This window comes from Vitis vinifera, chromosome 11 (genome assembly GCF_030704535.1).
Source record: "Vitis vinifera cultivar Pinot Noir 40024 chromosome 11, ASM3070453v1".
Taxonomy (NCBI): Eukaryota; Viridiplantae; Streptophyta; class Magnoliopsida; order Vitales; family Vitaceae; genus Vitis; species Vitis vinifera.
In genome coordinates, this window is record NC_081815.1 from 4,049,884 (window position 1) to 4,067,539 (window position 17,656).

General features: G+C 34.5%; 2 protein-coding genes across 2 annotated transcripts; one reads left to right on the forward strand and one right to left on the reverse strand.

Moving 5' to 3' along the window:
• Positions 1 to 1,918: 1,918 nt before the first annotated feature.
• On the forward strand, positions 1,919 to 3,045 carry LOC100854031 (uncharacterized). Its single transcript, XM_003633089.4, has one exon. The coding sequence runs from the start codon at positions 2,505 to 2,507 to the stop codon at positions 2,868 to 2,870; it is 366 nt and encodes a 121-aa protein (XP_003633137.1). The 5' UTR covers positions 1,919 to 2,504; the 3' UTR covers positions 2,871 to 3,045.
• A 6,014-nt stretch (positions 3,046 to 9,059) lies between these two features.
• LOC100854061 (uncharacterized) lies at positions 9,060 to 12,581 on the reverse strand. Its single transcript, XM_003633090.4, has 4 exons — positions 12,290 to 12,581; positions 12,105 to 12,187; positions 11,901 to 11,991; positions 9,060 to 9,288 (listed from the first exon to the last, which is right to left on the reverse strand). Exons 1-4 carry the CDS (start codon positions 12,316 to 12,318, stop codon positions 9,258 to 9,260), a joined length of 234 nt encoding a protein of 77 aa, XP_003633138.1. The 5' UTR covers positions 12,319 to 12,581; the 3' UTR covers positions 9,060 to 9,257.
• Positions 12,582 to 17,656: the final 5,075 nt, after the last annotated feature.

Consider the following 17,656-nt stretch of genomic DNA (forward strand, 5'->3'; position numbering starts at 1 on the left):
GGCCAACCAAACTGCAGTAGGCCCGGTCTAAACTGGATTAAGAATGAAAAGGATTAAAGGTCCCGGCTGTAAAACAAAGAACAAGGTAATCCAATATTTGGGCCAATGTTTTTGGGGTTGTTTGGGCTCCAGCCTTGGGCTGTCTCCATCGCACATGAGCCACACATGGAAAAGGGTTGTGAAAAGGAGGTGGTCTAATGGAAGAGAATGTCCATTCCCAAGATGATTTAAAGGACGGTGAGTGGAAGGCCCATGAAGAGAATGAGTTGAAAATTCAAACAGAGTTGTCATTCCCATAATGATGGACGATAGTGATTCAGTGTCGTTATGTGATTCTCTAGAATTTCTCGACGCCAAACTGTCTTCAACTCTCACATTCTCCACGTCTTTCTTGTAAATATCTTCTTCAGTTTCTTGTCTACCAAATTTACCCTTTTCCTCTATCAACTACAATGTGGCTATCCTAAAGGAAAGAGAGGTTTCAAACGGAGCTAACTGATAGGTTTTATTGAAATATTACTAATGTTTAAGTATTTTTATTTAATATAAAATAAAAATTGCCCAGGCCTTGTGCACATGGAAATTTTTGAAAATTGTACATACATTTTATTATTATTGCTAGGTTACACGTGAAGTTTTAAATTGCAAGATTTTTCTTCCTTATACTAATTTAGAGAAATGTCTCACCTTAGTTTAAAAAAATAAATTATTAAAAATAAATAAATAAATAAAACAACACAAACCAGGCACGTATCTTGGTAACTAGGCCCATCCCAAGATCCAGCCCAACAGTTCAGTGGAAACGAGGCTGGCGGCCCAATAATGTTGTCAGTGTCAAACGGAAACCCAGGAGCACGTTTTTACTTTTTTCCATATTCAAACAGGTTTCCTGTTCAAACTCACCTACGGCATGAGTTGTCCATACCCAGGATGATAATGACACGTGTCGTTATGCGACTCTCTAGAGACTTTATAAAAACGTGCAGCCCCCACCGTCAACCGGAAACTCCTATGAACTTTCAATCTTCCTAATTGCCATGCAAATATCTTCAAATAGGTTATATATATATATATATATATATATATATATATATCATTTTTAAATGATATGATATTCTTAATATTATATTCAATGATGTAAAAAAAATAAAAATAAAACGAAAAATATATTGTATTTTAATATTTAATATTTGTTTAAGTAAGATAAATATATATTACAATATTTTTTAAATAATGTAAAAATCATATTGCATTAAATATAGAAATTATTATTATTATTATATTAATAAATATGTTAGTATTATTTTACGATATATTTCATACAATTTAAATTTTTTTTCTGAAAAATATAAATTTTTTAATCAAAATTATTTGTTTTATAAAATGGCTAATATAGAAATTTGAAAAATAAAATTGATGAGAAGTAGAAATTTGAAAAAAAATAAAAAAAGACAATATTTAGTTGAAGATGAAAAAAAATGTCAATGCATTTGTATTATTTAAATTATTTTTTAAAGAATCACATCATTTTCCTCGACGGGTTTAGGACAAGTCGCTCTCATCCCAACTATTTATTCAAAATAATTTTCATTCCAATCTCATTTAAAAAATTAAACGGGATGGGATGGGTATGAGAAATTACTTTTAAAATTTTTTAATTACATTAAAATAAATATATTTTATAAATAATTAAATTTATATATAATCGAGGCAGGACAAGGTGGAACAAGGTAATACTTGAATCCGATCCGAGTTTTAAAAAAAAATTTTAACCTGTTTCAAACGCATTTAGTTAAAATTGAAACTCGTTCCATTACTCATTGTCATCGCTACCTACAACCAATCAAAAGATTCAAAACCAAATTTTTTTCCTTTTTGTTTTTTGTTGACCAAAAAGGAAAAGGATGGAAGATGAAGAAAAAGTGATTTACTCAAATACCGAAAAAACAAGGAAAATAAAGATGGATAAGAAAGGATAAATTCACAAGCTAGGGCCCCCGGGCCTGTTAGCCATGTGAATAGGGCATTAGTCCTTGGACAAGGGTACCCCAAAAATGGAAAGGTGCTTCCTGAGTTTGGCTTATCCATCATTTCTATTAAAATTTGCCTTCTAAATAAGATAGATACCAAATTATTTAAAAGAGGGGACATTCATATGAAATGACATTTCTAGGATTTTGAGGCTTTGAGAAGAAGCAACGAATTTTGGGCTTCTGCAGTCTCTAGAATGTACCAATCAGGGCATTTTCCATTTTTGACCCGTAAACAGAACATAAAAAAGGGGAGTGCATTGTCATTCCACTTGTGATGACCGGAGAACCCCGTAAAAAGTCCGAAAAAGCAACTAGATGGCCCACAGTGCGTCCGTGTGACCGACACGTGTAGAATCTTATCCGCTTCCCCTTCCATACCCCCATAAAAATAGTAAACCCAAGCCGTTAATCATGCCAAACTCCACTTTCCCCTCTCTGCTTCTATTTTTATCTCGTCGCTCGTGACAAACCATGTCGATGGCCACCGATCTCATCTCCTTCCGGCCCATCGGAATCCGGGCCTGTGCCGCCTCCTGCGATTCTCATCGCCGATCCACCTCCTCCAACTGGTGGACTCCTCTCTTCGGCTGGTCCCCCGATCCCGACTACATTGACCCCGAAACCAAGACGCCGAATCCTGTCGCGCAGAGCAGATCCGAGCAGGATCTTGAAACGAAAACCTCCAGATCCCGGTACGCTCCTGGCTGCTTCACGGAGGAGAAGGCCAAACAGCTCCGGCTGGTGACCACCAGTACTTCGTCATTTCACGATGCGATGTACCACTCCGCAATTGCCTCCCGCCTCGCTTCTGATTTCAAGAAACGCTCCGATCTATGAGTTCGGTTGCCGGCGAGTAAAGAATAATTGTAGGTCAACGTGTTCTCGATCTTGAAGACGGTGGTGTATGTTTTAGTGGAGTTAGGAATGATTAAGAATGTAATTAATATTATAATAATGTAAATAAATACTATTAAAAGCAATTGGAATAATTATTATACTTGCCATTATTGAATCTGATGTGTCTGATGAGATGCTTCTTTTGACAGCCTGCCTCATTTAGTGATCGTTGTGATTTTGCATCTCCCGTATGGACGGGCGAGATACACTGAAACCTCAAATCTTGAGGTTAGTCAATGCCAAGTCTACCATTTTGACGGTGAGGATGTTGGGCTTGGAGTATGATCCATTGAGGCTAATGCAATAAATCAAAACCCACCGCACGCATGCCCCAATATTATTGAGGTATATTTGGATCTCAATGGAATCCTACTCAATTTAAATTCCCAAACGACATTGAGTGGCATCTGAAGGGAATATGCTTTTGAAATATTGGTCTAGGTTTTTGGTTTTTCCAAATATCCTTCCTTTTGTATTTACCTGCCTTTATTGGAGAAATTCTTTTTACACAGCAGACAAGGAACTTCTTCTGAAGTCTTCCCTTTGCAATGTTTTCTTTGGAGGAAACGAAAAAGGAAAAAACAAACCAGGAAATATGGGCGATTTGCTGCAATATCACTTAGTACGCATGAATGCGACTTTAAAATCTCCTCTTGCTTGAGGCTGGTTTAGATTAACATATAATGACCGTATTTCTACCGTAGAATTTTCCCAGAATAGATTTGTTGCCGGCCTGAAAATGTGGGATGCTGTAGTTTGTCTAGGACATCATCCAGGGACTGAATGATGGGAAAAACCATCGTGAGATCCTCCCACTGAATACGAGTGGAGATATTCCTATATTATTCCCTTTTGAGGAAGGGTATGGATATTAGAATTGATAAAATGGGTATTTCATATTAATGAGAAAACAGAGTTTACAACTTAAATAACCCTCTCCGTATCTAACTACTTCTAACAATGTGTAACTAACAGAACCAGATAACAATAACCCCTGTGTAACTAACAGAACTTATCTCTTCACAGGCCCTCTCAAACTAAGAGTGGATAATTGTTCAACTCTTAGTTTGTTCTTTAACAACAAAAATTGAGTATTAGATAAAGCTTTGGTTAGAATGTCCGCAATCTGATCTTGTGATGAAATATGTCTAATATTCAGCTCGCTCCTTCTTCATAACTTTCTCACACACAAAATATAAGTCCAGCGCAATGTGTTTTGTGCGAGCATGTAGAATAGGATTTGTTGACATGAGTACAGTACTCAAATTATCACACCATAGTACTGGAACATGACCTTGAGGAATTTGTAATTCTGTTAGCAAGAACTGTATCCAAGTAACTTCTGCTGCCAAAGTAGCTAGATTCCTATATTCAGCTTCGGTGTTACTCCTTGAGATTATGTTTTGCTTCTTTGAATTCCAAGATATTAGATTTGAACCAAGATATAAACAGAAGTCAATAGTTGATCTCCTATCATTCGGGTTTGAAGCCCAGTCTGCATCACAAAACCCTATAAAATATCTAAGTTCATTGATCTCTTAAGATGTAAACTATGATCAAGTGTTCCTCTTAAATACCTAAGAATCTTTTTTACTACCTTCCAATGAGACTCCAAAGGATTTTGCATAAACTGGCAAACCTTGTTGACTGAGTAAGCAAGTTCTGGTCGTGTAATTGTCACATATTGTAGGGCTCCAACTACGCTTCAATAGAGTTGTGGATTGCCTATTGGATCACTTCCAATATTGGACAATTTTTCTCCTCTAAACATAGGTGTGGGCATTTTTTTAGCCTACTACATCTTTGTCTTACATAAAAGATTTGTTACATACTTAGTTTGTGATAAATGTAAACCATCTGCAATATGTTTACCTTGAATTCCTAAGAAGTGGTCATCTTCACCAAGGTCTTTTAATGCAAATCTAGTATTGAGTTGTTGTACCAAGGCTTGAATCTCAACTTTAGAACTTCTAGTCACAAGTATGTCATCAACATACACTAGAACAAACATGGTACAATTAGCAGAATGTCTAATGAATAGAGAATAATCAGATTTGGAGGACATAAACCCCAAAGAAACTAAAACATCCCTTAGTTTTTCAAACTAGGCTCTTGGAGCTTGCTTTGAACCATATAATGTTTTATGCAACTGACACACCAAGTGTGGAGAATTTGAATTTTCAAAGTCAACTAGTTGTTCCATATATACTTCCTCCTATAAATCTCCATTTAAAAAGGCATTATTCACATCCAACTATCTTACATACCAACCCTTTGATAAAGCAATTGTTAAAACAATTCTTATTATAGTAGACTGCAGGACTAAAAGTCTCAATAAAATCAAAACCTGCAAGTTGGAAAAACCCCTTTGCTACCAATCGTGCCTTATGCTTCAGTATACCGCCATCTGGATTTTCTTTTACTTTAAACACCCATTTATAACCAATTATTCTCCTATTAGGTGGTAAAGGTACTAGTGACCAAGTCTTGTTCTTAACAAGTGTTGAATACTCCTCAACCATAGCAACTTTCCAATGATCTTGTTGTAAAGCTTCTTGAATGGAAGCTGGTTATTTAGAAGCCATAAAGACTTTAGGTTTGAATATTCCAGCCTTAGATCTAGTTCTCATGGAATAGAGGAAGAAGTAATGGACTTGGTTTTGGCAAAAGGAAATGATTTCTCATTGAATTGAACATCTCTGGATATGTACATATGACCTTGAGGATTTAAACACTTGAAACCTTTATGTTTGATACTATAGCCCAAGAAAGTGCATTCCATAGACCGAAATTGGAACTTAGGATTGTTGTAGGGTCTAAGGTTTGGAAAATAGGAGCAGCCAAACACTTTCAACATGGAATAATTTGGTTGTTGTTTGAATAGAACTTGGAGAGGAATTTGACTAGAAAGTACTAATGAAGGCAACCTGTTGATAAGAAAAATTGATGTTCTAACAACTTCATCCCAATATCGTAGAGATAAAGAGACATGATCTAAGAGTGTCAAGGTTGTTTCAATGATATGCCTATGTTTGCGTTCAGCAGGACCATTTTGTTCATGGGTTCTAGGACAAGCAACTCGGTGAATTATGCCATTAGACTCAAGATAATTTGTAAAAGCTTGGTACTCACCACCCCAATCAGTTTGGATTTTCTTGATAGAATAGCCTAATTATAACTCTACCTAAGTTTTGAAGTTAATAAATGTTTGTAGGGCATCAAATTTATTTTTAAGTAGGTAAACCCAAGTGAAACAAGAGAATAAATCAACAAAGTGAACATAGTATTTATATCCATTAGAAGACAAAACAGGGAAAGGTCCCCACAAGTTTGAATATATGAGTTCTAGAGGTTTAGTGTACTCAGTAATAGAATCAAGAAAAAAAAATTATGATGCTTTCCTAGACAACAAGCATTACAAAAATCAGGAAAGTTTTTATTGATGGTGGGAATATTATAAAGAGACAAGACTTTTTGAATCACTTTAGCATTAGGATGGCCTAACCTATTGTGCCAAAGTTGAAAATAGGATCAGTTAAAGCATTAGAGGTTGTTGTTACAACTTGTACGGACATACATTTTGGATTTATAGGAAAGCATGGAACATGATAAGCTGACGAGGACTAGAGTGACTGGGACTTGAGTTGAATGCTTGAGCTATCAAAAACCTACAGTCCATTGGCTACTTTACCCTAGGATAGTTCTTGTGACCTGGTTTTTAACAAAACATTGATTAGAATGGAACTTAAAGAACACGTCATTATCATGAGCAAATTTAGAGACACTCAAAAGATTTTTTGAAGTGGATGGGATGTGAAGAAGTTATTTTAGAACTAGAAGTTTAGATGAAAATTGAGAAGGAAAAGTTGACTGACCAATGTGTTGAATTGCAAGACCAATACTATCTCCCATATGAATTTGGTCATTTCCTATATATGTGTCTCGAATAATGAGATTATTGGGATTCGCTGTGCAGTGGTTGGTTGCACTAGAGTCGGGATACCAACTATTATCTGTCACAACATTAGGAGTAGCCACCATAGCAGCCATTTGGGCAGACATTTGTGGAGTAGCATTATGTTGAAATTGAATTGGAATGAAGGTTGGATCAAACTTGTGGTAGCATTTTTATGCTACATGCCTAATTTTACTGCACAGCTAGCATTGTGGCTTCCATTGTTGCCTAACACTTCTTCCATTTCCTTGATTTTGTTTACTGTAAGTAGGATTGAAATTTTGAGATCTGTAATTACCTTGTCCAGTAAAATTGCATTGAAAACCATTTTGTCCTCCATTAAACCTTTTATGGGACTTTTGATTGTTAGATATCTTTTCCATATTCACTTGATTTGTTGAATCAAGCTCCTTAGAATGTTTTTCAATCCTGCTTTCTTGTGCTAACAACAATGATTCAATCTCTATGACTATATGCGAATCATTTCTTGAATTCATTGAAACAACAAATATATCGTGCTCAAAAGACAATCCATCAAAGATTGCATCTGTATGATCTTTGGTTGTAACAACATATCCAATAGAAGCTAGCTGATCAATTAGGGATTTAATCTTTAACAGATAATCATTTACTGATAGATCATCCTTCTTTGTGTTCTGGAGTCTAGTCTAGAATTGAGATATCTCAGCTTTGGTTTGTGAGGCAAAGAACACCTCAAGAGTTTTCCAGATCTAACATGAAGTTTCACACCCAAACCATTCACGTGAGCATTGCTTCCGTCATTGAAGAGAGTAGCCATGAAAAGAGCAGTTGATCTTGCTATTCCCAGTCAAGATACTCTAGATTAATCTTCCCTTGAACATGATCTCCAACCGCTACTGGATTTTCATTTTCCAAAATAAATTTTTGCAATTTGTGACCTCATATTGCAACTCTAACTTGCTGTTTCCAGAAAAGAAAGTTGTTATCATCTAATTTGATTGACAACGAGTGTGCGAATACAACTAGAACAAATTTCGCCATGGAAGAACTCTCCAATGAAGAAGAAAATGAATTCTCTCCAGCCATTTAGAATGGCTCGGATATCATATTAGAATTGATAAAATGGGTATTTCATATTAATGAGAAAACAGAGTTTATAGCTTAAATAACCTTCTCTGTATCTAACTACTTCTAACAATGTGTAACTAATTTCATAACCAGAATGTGTTACTAACAGGTAAACAATGTGTAACTAATTTCATAGATAACTTGTTATCTTTTCACACTGTTATCTCTTCACAATTGAAACCTCAGAATTAAGTGCTAGATACGTGAACCGTCTATGATGAAAAGTTCACACCACAAAATTAAGAGCACTCACCTCCAAAGCCCATGGAAGCCTCAGCTGTTACATTTGATGCAACTCAACGAGCTCAAGTATTTTAGGCTCGTGTCCATTGCTTGAGAACCCCGCTTCAGGGGTTGATTAATCAAAGGTAATAACATATGTTTTAAGTCAAGGGCCCACAATAATAAAAAGGCAGCCTATGTACCCCCACAGTTTTCAAATGCTGGAAAGAGGACAAGGAGGACAAAGAGGCTGCTGTCATCTGTCAAACAAATTCCAGTTGCGCCCTCTCATGCTTCCACTTGCTATGATGGCAAAACATTACATTACCAGAATCTGTGGCTGGCTGCCAACAGAAGCCTCCGAAATAATGGCAACTTGTTGAAAAGCTGCATAAGCAACGTATATGGTAGGAGAATATGTTTGTCTAAGATTCTAATATGTCATTGTTTAAGAGCCAACCATGAAGTGAATAAACCCCTACAAGAGATGGCAATCGAAGCTTGTCTCAGAGAGTTCTTGAACCTGATAAAAACTAAAGACATGCCAAGGTTCTGAGGATTATGAGTGTGACCAAAGACCATACAAGCCATGTATGCAAAGAAGCTCAATTGGTCCTCGGAACAAAGCCTTCCAGGTTGTGCACTACAACATTCTTAACAATCAGAGAAAGAGACCTACACCCCGGGGCCATTACCTAATCAGTAAGCACTACCTGTCTTGAAAACCCCTATCCTAACCCAACTCACACTTTAAGAAAAAAAAAAATTACATAGCCAGTCACTATCTTCCCAAGCAGTATTTCAGTCATGCATGAACTTACCTGTAACAATGGATTTGCAACTTAGCAAACAGCAGCTTCCTCGTTTTATTCACCATGTCATCTCATACAAATATGCCATCATTCCACCTTAGAAGGCATGATGAGAATACAATTCCAAAATTGCTTATCAAAAAAAAAAAAAAAAGATAAGAACAAGAACTAGTCCTGCTGTGTTACAGAGTATTCAAATAGACTTTCCCAATCCATGATCTGCACATTTCACTTTTTCTCGGTATCATATAAATCCGTTCTGAGCAAGTCATTAAGGAAAGGCAAGAAACTTGAACAGCTATGAAAATATGGGTGCTTGTTAATAATAGAGACAGAATATTTGAAATGCTACATAATATGTTCAAAATGAGCGCTTTTCTTTAACATAGACGGTGATAAACAAACATCATTTGGAATTAGTGATGTTAAATGTAAGAACTACTGTATTATGCAAAGAAAGCTTTTGTGGTCAACGTTTGCTCTAGAGATTTTTTTACTTTTTTAGTTTTAATATGCAAACAGAACATTCTATTAAAGAGCCCCAAGAAAAAGGGGCCCACCACAATTATAGAGCCACATAGGTAGTATATGCCAGAAAAAAAAAAAAAAAAAAAAAAAAAAAAAAAAAAACAACCAAAGAATACCAACAGGAATCTACAAAAAAAAACAGCCCCAAAACCCAATCTACCAGCAGCTCAGACTATCCAAAAAATCAAACACTGAGACTTGTTCTCTACTAATATTCTGTCTGCAATTCTTGTTCCACATTTACCCAAATAACAAAGCCCAGGACTCCCTACTACTAGGGGTTCTCTAATGAATAGATTTGACATTTACCTCTATCCAGACCTTCACTTTCCTCTCAGCCTTTTTTTTTTTGAGAGGTAACACTAGTAGCGTCTTCATCTTGAATCAGATTGCACAAAAATGGTGCATACTTTGGTCCTCTTTACATATGACTGAACCATCTTGGATGACTTTTCCTCATCTTTCCCATGATTGTTGCTACTTGTAGCTTTCCATGAATACATTTATTTTCTTATTTTATTATTCCTTACATTGCCAGATTACCCTCGTGAGTCTAAAATCCTCTCCTTTGGCCTTCCTCATTGTTTGAGCACATCAATAGTGTGTTTGACAGCGATTCTAGAAAGTGTTTTTAGTCTTTTTAATAATTGAAAAATAAAAATTCTCAAGCATTAAAAATATTATAAATACTTACTAAAATCACTATCATAAAATCAAGATTTGGAAAAAGAAAAGAAAGCTGCCATTGTTAGTTTCCACTCCATTTCTCTATGGGTTAACATTTTTTCCCCTTTCTTTGTTTCACCATGTTGAGATCTGTGAACCTAGAACCTCTAACATCTCCAACTCAACTCTTTGCCACTCAAGCCAGGCATCAAGGGCCATTTCCACCTAAACAACTGTTGGCCTCAAATGTTATAGAAATCAAAAGCAAATGAGTTGATCACCACATGTTTCTCAAATACATCATGAATTGAAAGACAATCTATAAAGATTGGTTCTTAAGTATTTTGCAAGATTGATATTAGAGCGGACATATATCAATATGCACAACATGTGTCACTATTCAATTTGAATTCCCATGTTCAAACCAAACAACCAGTACATAATATTCTCTTTAGATAAAATAATGACTCTTTACATATCCTAGAATCATAATCAGACAATTTTGCCTTTGCAAAGCGGGTTGTCTTTTCTTTCTGTTCCCTACTGATTGAACAACAATAGAATGACATTGTAAATCCGTAATTGAACTCTCAAAAAACATCTAACAGCCTACTAAAACTAGATTGTGTATAGTTGTCAAAGCAGAGTACAATCTTATGGATGAGGTCGCCTTAATTTTGAGTAGGAATAAGTACTGCATCAACTACAACCAGAGCATCCCACCTTTTCTGGAAATACTCTCCATTGTTTATGTAAAACATTGGCAAGAAATCAGAGACCCTGAACATCAACTACTTCCCTCAGGATTGCAGGATTTTCTAAACATGAGAAAGGGACAAGAAATCAACCCACAGAAACCACTCCTTCGAAGACCTTTTCGAAGATAAATAATGCTCCATGAAAATTAAAGAGTTTACCAGCATTCAAAACCTAATCCAAGAACATGTGACAGAAACTTTTCATGGCTAGCCAAGCAACTTTAGGAGGAGAGAAATATAACAAGGATTAGATTGAAATTAGATCCTACCAGGTTACTGGCAATTATTACACTTTAACCTTTTGGTCTATGTGATTTTTTTAGTAGATCAGCATGTACATCAAAGATTTAACCAGCATCCAGAACCCATATGAGAACACTTGCCAACTGCTACCCATTGCTAACAAACTAACATGGCAGAAGCAAAGACAAACAAAACTGGGGTAGAATCCAGAGCTTACAGGGTTATTGGAGTTTGTATTATGTGTAGATTTTTTATATTAGGTTTTTGAGATTTATGTTTCATCATCCACCAAAACAAGAGGCAATTTTTTAGCCTGGGTGATCAACCAGACACTGCAATCTAAAAGGCAATTTACATTACTCAAATATATCTTCACAACTATGTGGAACCCCTACCATACAACATATTCAGTATCAAGTAGATTCATTTAGCCTATATTCATTAAAACATAAAAGAATGAGTATTGTGAAAAGAATCTATCCCTTGACCCCAAAAGAATGAAATTTAAACCATATCATTTTGCCATGCCATAGTGCCTAACAAGAAGGAGATATCTAACAGTCTAAAGAAAGAAACCAAATTAAATGCAAAATTAAATCGATTCAAATGCATACTGCAAATTTGAGGTGACAAAGAAGAATCAACCAAAACTAATAAATTAAACAGCAAAGGATACATCAAATACAAACCATGACCGAATGCGCCGGCCAACACACCATAGAACAAGCGGTCCCTCAGAACCGGATTCTTCCGCAGCGTGATTCGAACTGAAAAATAAAAAATAAAAAATCAGACGACACGGAAATAGAAAATCGCCAAATTAAAGAGAAAAAATGGCAAATAAAACAAGAACATAGGAAAATGATAATAAAAAACTTACTGATGGGAAGAATAGGGGCATAAATAAGAGGAACAAATAACGCGAAAGGGGGTCCTCTCTTGTGTTTCCAAGCAACGTCACCCCTTAGACAAAACCAAAAAAAGAAAGCACAAAGAAATATTTCAACAACAGAGATCAGAGAGAGAAGATGTTGATAGAGAATGTGAATTGTGTAGGGAACCTACGTCTGTGAGGGATGGGAAGAGGAATCCATAGCTGATTGAAGGTAATGCTGACGCTTCTTCTGCGGCGCTGCGATCTCCCACAACTTTCTCTACTCCGAGTCCTGGCCGCCTTTCTTCACCGGTGTGTTTGTTACGGGCTCAGGGTTTTTCTGTACGCAATTAATCATATCTTGTTCTCGAAATTGTTGGAGGATGTGTTTGTTTCCAAACACCCTGAATTAAAAATAAAAAAATTGTATGCTGAAAAAGGAAATAAGCAGTTTTTATTTTTATTTCTTTATACAATAACTAGGCTTCGTCCCGTGCAAAAGACGTGAACCGTTACCTAATTGAATATTTTTTTAATTTTAATTATGTGATAAAAATTATAAAAGAAATATTTTCCATCATGTTTGAATATATTTTATTTTAAAACATTTTATTTATTAAATGATTATATTAATGAGATTAAATTTTATTTATTGTTTAAATATATATGGATATATATATGTTAAATTGTAATTTAATAATATATAATTTATATCAGAATTGGAAAAAAAATTATATAATTTAATGATGTACAATTTATATTAAAATTGAAAATAAATTTTATAATAAATCAATATATTTATTATTTATTTCTATATTTGTTCTTATTAATTAGTTTTTTTTTTATAATTAGTAAATTTAAATATGAACTTAAATATATAATGATTGGTTAGAATATTGAAATTAGAAGAATTATGATATGCCCATGAGTGGACCCCGCATTTTGGCTCAATGCATTTCCCACTCAAATGGCAAGCTCGATTTTGATTTCGAAAAATGATTTAATCGGTTAAAAAAAATGACTTGGAGTCGCCATTTATTTTTATTTTATTTTTAAAAGGTAAATAAAATAAGAAAGAAAAACCCTAAGTGTGACTCCTTAGTTTTGGAAAATGTGGTTTGCGGAAAACCGGATCGAGTTCGGGGGTCAGGTTACTTATCGGGAAGGTACGGTAAAGACCGTAGCACCCCTCTAAGTCTCTAAAACGGGTCTCTACTAATAAAATGAAACAATCATGGCATCTAATAAGGAAAATAAAGAATACCTGAAATTATCATGCACATATGAGAATCAAAATATACATAGAGAATAACCAAAGTGGAAGTGGGTGCGTACCTGACCAGCAAACGGCAACGCGCCATCATGAAACATGGTTAGTGAACAAGGAACAGGTATAATCAAACGCATATCAAGGAATAGAATAAACCAATCATGCATGGCAAATAAATCAATCAATCAGTCAATCAATCATGGAATCTCATATGTAGGGCCCCCATCAAAGCCCGTTTTATCTTGCCTAAATCAATTCCGATAACTCCATTGTTCTGAATCACAAAAATTGATTCCTTGCTTATTTCGAAACATTTTAAAAACAAAGGAAGTATGAAAAATTGCTTGTCGGAAATAAAAGTGGCAGCAAAGCTTTATTAAAAATGTGATTTTGAAACCTACAGAAAAAGCTCTAAAGATGAAGAAGAAGGTTGAACGTCGACGAATAGGATTTCGGATGTGAGACATCCGAAGAAGGTGGAACGTCGGTTGGATAGAATTCCGGATGTGAGACATCCGGAGAAGGTGGAACGTCAGTTGGATAGAGCTCCGGATGTGAGACATCCGGAGAAGGTAGAACGTCGGCGAATAGGATTCCGGATGTGAGATATCCGGGTGGAATGGCGGCGGAGAAGAATTTCAGATGTAAGATGTCCGGATGGAATGACGGCGAAGAATTCCGGATGTGAGGCATCCGAATGGAATGACAGCGAAGAAGAATTCCGGATGCGAGACATCCGGATGGAATGGGCTATGTCACGCGTCGCAAGGGGGCCGTCCGCGTGCGCAGGGGAGAGAAAGCCACGCGGCATTTTTTTAGGGAGGACCCCACAAATAGGTGAAAGTTTAGAGAGAGAAACGAGTTTGGTGGGTTGTACGGATATGGAGGCCTGGGTGAATGGTTTTAATGGGTATGCTAAAGAGTGAAGGATAGCACGCACCCGTGAGATTCCATGTAAGTGAGGAAGTGGGATGAGGAATGAATGAGAGGAAAATGGGTGTGGTGGATGATGCTTGATTCCTGCAAGCTTGAGTGAGGAAATGGGTATGGCTGACGCGAACAATGAAGAAGGCTACATGCGGTAACTGTGTTATTCATCATGAGAACATGAAGCCTTTGCTTGGACAAGTTAAACTGGATCGACCTGACAAGCTCTTTCCCTGCTCACTTTACGAAATATACCCAGGCAGTTTGCTACTTTGCTTCACCCTCAAGCTAACGAATCTCCTCTCTAGAAAATGCCAAGAACAGAGGGGAAAGGCGAAGAAAAGGAAAAGAACAAAAAAAAAAAAAAAAAGGACAGAGCAATGTATAAAGGGGAGATAATACCACTAAAACCAAGCTCTGCATCACGAAAACCAAAAGAGCTTTCGAAAAAGACTGGTGGGAGGATCTCAATGAACTTAACACTCAAACACAGAATATATTCAACATGTAGCTCATACGGGAGAAAGCAAAGATCAAATAAACAAAAGTCAGAAACAGGTTTGCCTCCTTAGGTAATCAAAGCAATCATCTGAATATTTGTAAGAAAACTTAAGGTGATCCTCAAAAATAAGATAAGATGTTGTAAGAGATAATCAAACCTGACTGATTCTTCTCCTACCTCTCCCTACCAAATAAAACGCTTTCCTCCTTCCTCCTCCTTTTTTCTTTTCTCCCCTCTCTTCTGTATCTCGGCTTTTGCCTTTTTCTCGATCCCTATTGTGGCCACCTTTTCTTCTGCAGCCCCCTTTTCTGTCTAATCCTTTTGCAGTTGCCTAACGGCCTGCGGGACTCCTCTTCAGAAAGTTCTTCCACGTGTCAAAGTCCTACTACAGCTTCAAAAAGCGAGGTTGATTCCTTATGGCCATTAAGGATGTGACACGTGGCCCACTGGGATAGTGACACCTGGCTAAAAAATATGATCTGCAAAAACAAATAGAGAAAAAGTGACCCATGCCTAAATGGGGGTTTACACCATGCTTATATTCTAATATTAATATTTTCAACAAAAAAAATAGATATTATATAAGGAGTAATCATGGTTTTTATTAAATTAATTAATCATAATGAATATAATTATACTTAATATAATTTATTCTTTATTATTTAATAACCAACATATTTTATTATTTGTTGAAAATTTTGAAAACTAAAACAATAATTTCTAACTTTTATTAAACTAAAATAAAAAGAAAATATATTTTAATCATAATTTTCTTCCATAACCTATCAAAGAAGTTAAATATGAAAGTGGAGATATTTATAAATATTTAAAAAAAAAAGTAGGCCTTAATTTTATGACATATATTATAATTAAAAAATAAGTATGCTTTAAATTAAAAGAAACTTAAATTTTGAATTCAAATAATTATTTGAATTTTCAAATCAATGTATTTTTATCTATAATTTTAAATAAATAGAAAAACTATTTAGATAAAAAAAAAAAAGTTGGATAGAATTTTATAGTTTTATCATAATCATAATTCCATTAAAAGAGTAAAATCTTCCATTTGAAAGATGAAATAAGAGAATTATGTATTTTTTGTTCCAAAGGATATAACACATTTTCCATTTTTTTTTATTCTTTAATTTCATAAATAGGAAAATTTTCTTTTAAAATAACACATTGGTAGACAAAATCTATTGTTAAAGTAGTATTTAACTATTCACCACTATTTAGATTTTCTTTTTGTTTTTTTTTTATGTGCGTCTTTTATGTATTTTTTTTACTGGATAAATAAAATAAGACAAATGTACAAAGATATAGATGTATAGTCATGCCTTTATAATGAGATTTCTCTACACAAGGGATCTTTGGACATTCAAAATTGGTGTTGCCATAATAGCATGCCAATTGAAACTCATCCATTTTGAATAGTAACTCAAAAAATGTTACAGTCAACAAGAAATTGCATTATGTGTTATTGTTTTACTTAACTTATCATGTAGCTTGAGCATTTTGACTTATTATTGAGGAAGATTTAAATTCTTTTTATTTGAAAAATGAAAATCTTAATTTTTGAAATTATAGGTTTTCATCAAAAAGTTTTGCAGATTCATTTTGAAAAGATTTTAAAAATGCAACTTTGGACTCCTCGTAAATTTTTCTGCACAAGTTCGTGTGTCAACAAAAGATTTTGCAAATAATTTCAAAGTCAGGATCATCAAATTCAAAAGATTCAACAAACTTTTCTCAAGGAATGACTCAAGCAGAATTCTTAACTCTAAAAAGCAAATGTCAAGTTTCATTAGCAGCTGCTATAGATTAATATCATCAAGGACTTACTAAAACTCTCAAATAGTTTGGTGATAATCAAGATAATGAAAACACTGAAGACATAGCCTTATCAGATGATTTATATGTAAACCCTCCGGTTCATCATGTATAGTGGATAATCTAAATAAAAGATTTCAAGAATCTTTTGTACAATTATATATTTGTACATTTGTCTCTTTGTAAAAAAAATATATGTAAAATAAATAAAGAAGAATGCCTTAAAGGCGCTCCAAGAAAAAATAAATAAATAAAAATAAAAAAATTCAAATATTAAGAATAGTGTTCAATAGTGTCCAAATAGTGTTAAAATAGTAAAAGTTGTATTTCATTTGGCAACTTTGATTTCAAAAGGAAATACGTGGTTTTTTTTTTTTATCTTCAGTAGCTACAAAGATTGAATGCTTTCATATGAATATGGGAAAAAAAGTAGCCAGCTGTCTTCTACAATTATTTTTAGATTCAATCCACGAATTTCATCAAGACTCACATCTGCTCACTTCTCCTATAAATAGAGGTGCAACCTTCATCACAAGAGCACAAGAGCCAGCAATGAGTGTTCTAAAAAAAATTATCTTCTTAGTTTTTGTATTCTCTCCTTTCAAAAATCTTTTCCCTTTTATTCATCTTTATGTTGTCAATAACTTTGTACTCAAGTTCAACTTTGTAATCAAGGTATAACTTTTGAATACAAAAGTTTTTTTTAAATTCAAATATTTGTATTTTTATATTTAATTTTCTACAATAAATTAGACAGAGTTAGATATAAAATATTTTTGTTTTTATGCTTGGAGTCCCTATAAATAATTAATATTTTGTGTGTATGAAATATTGTATGTGTCTTAGGTGTAAATGGTATCAGAGTCATATTCTGCTTAAGAATTAAATGGTAGTACGAGTTGAAATAATCTTTAACCACTAATTTAGTCTTGATTTAGCTCGAATGAAATTTTCATCAAAATAAAATTATTATTTTAATTTTTTTTAAAATTAAGATTTTAAAAAAAATCTCCATTGTGGACTTTTTGT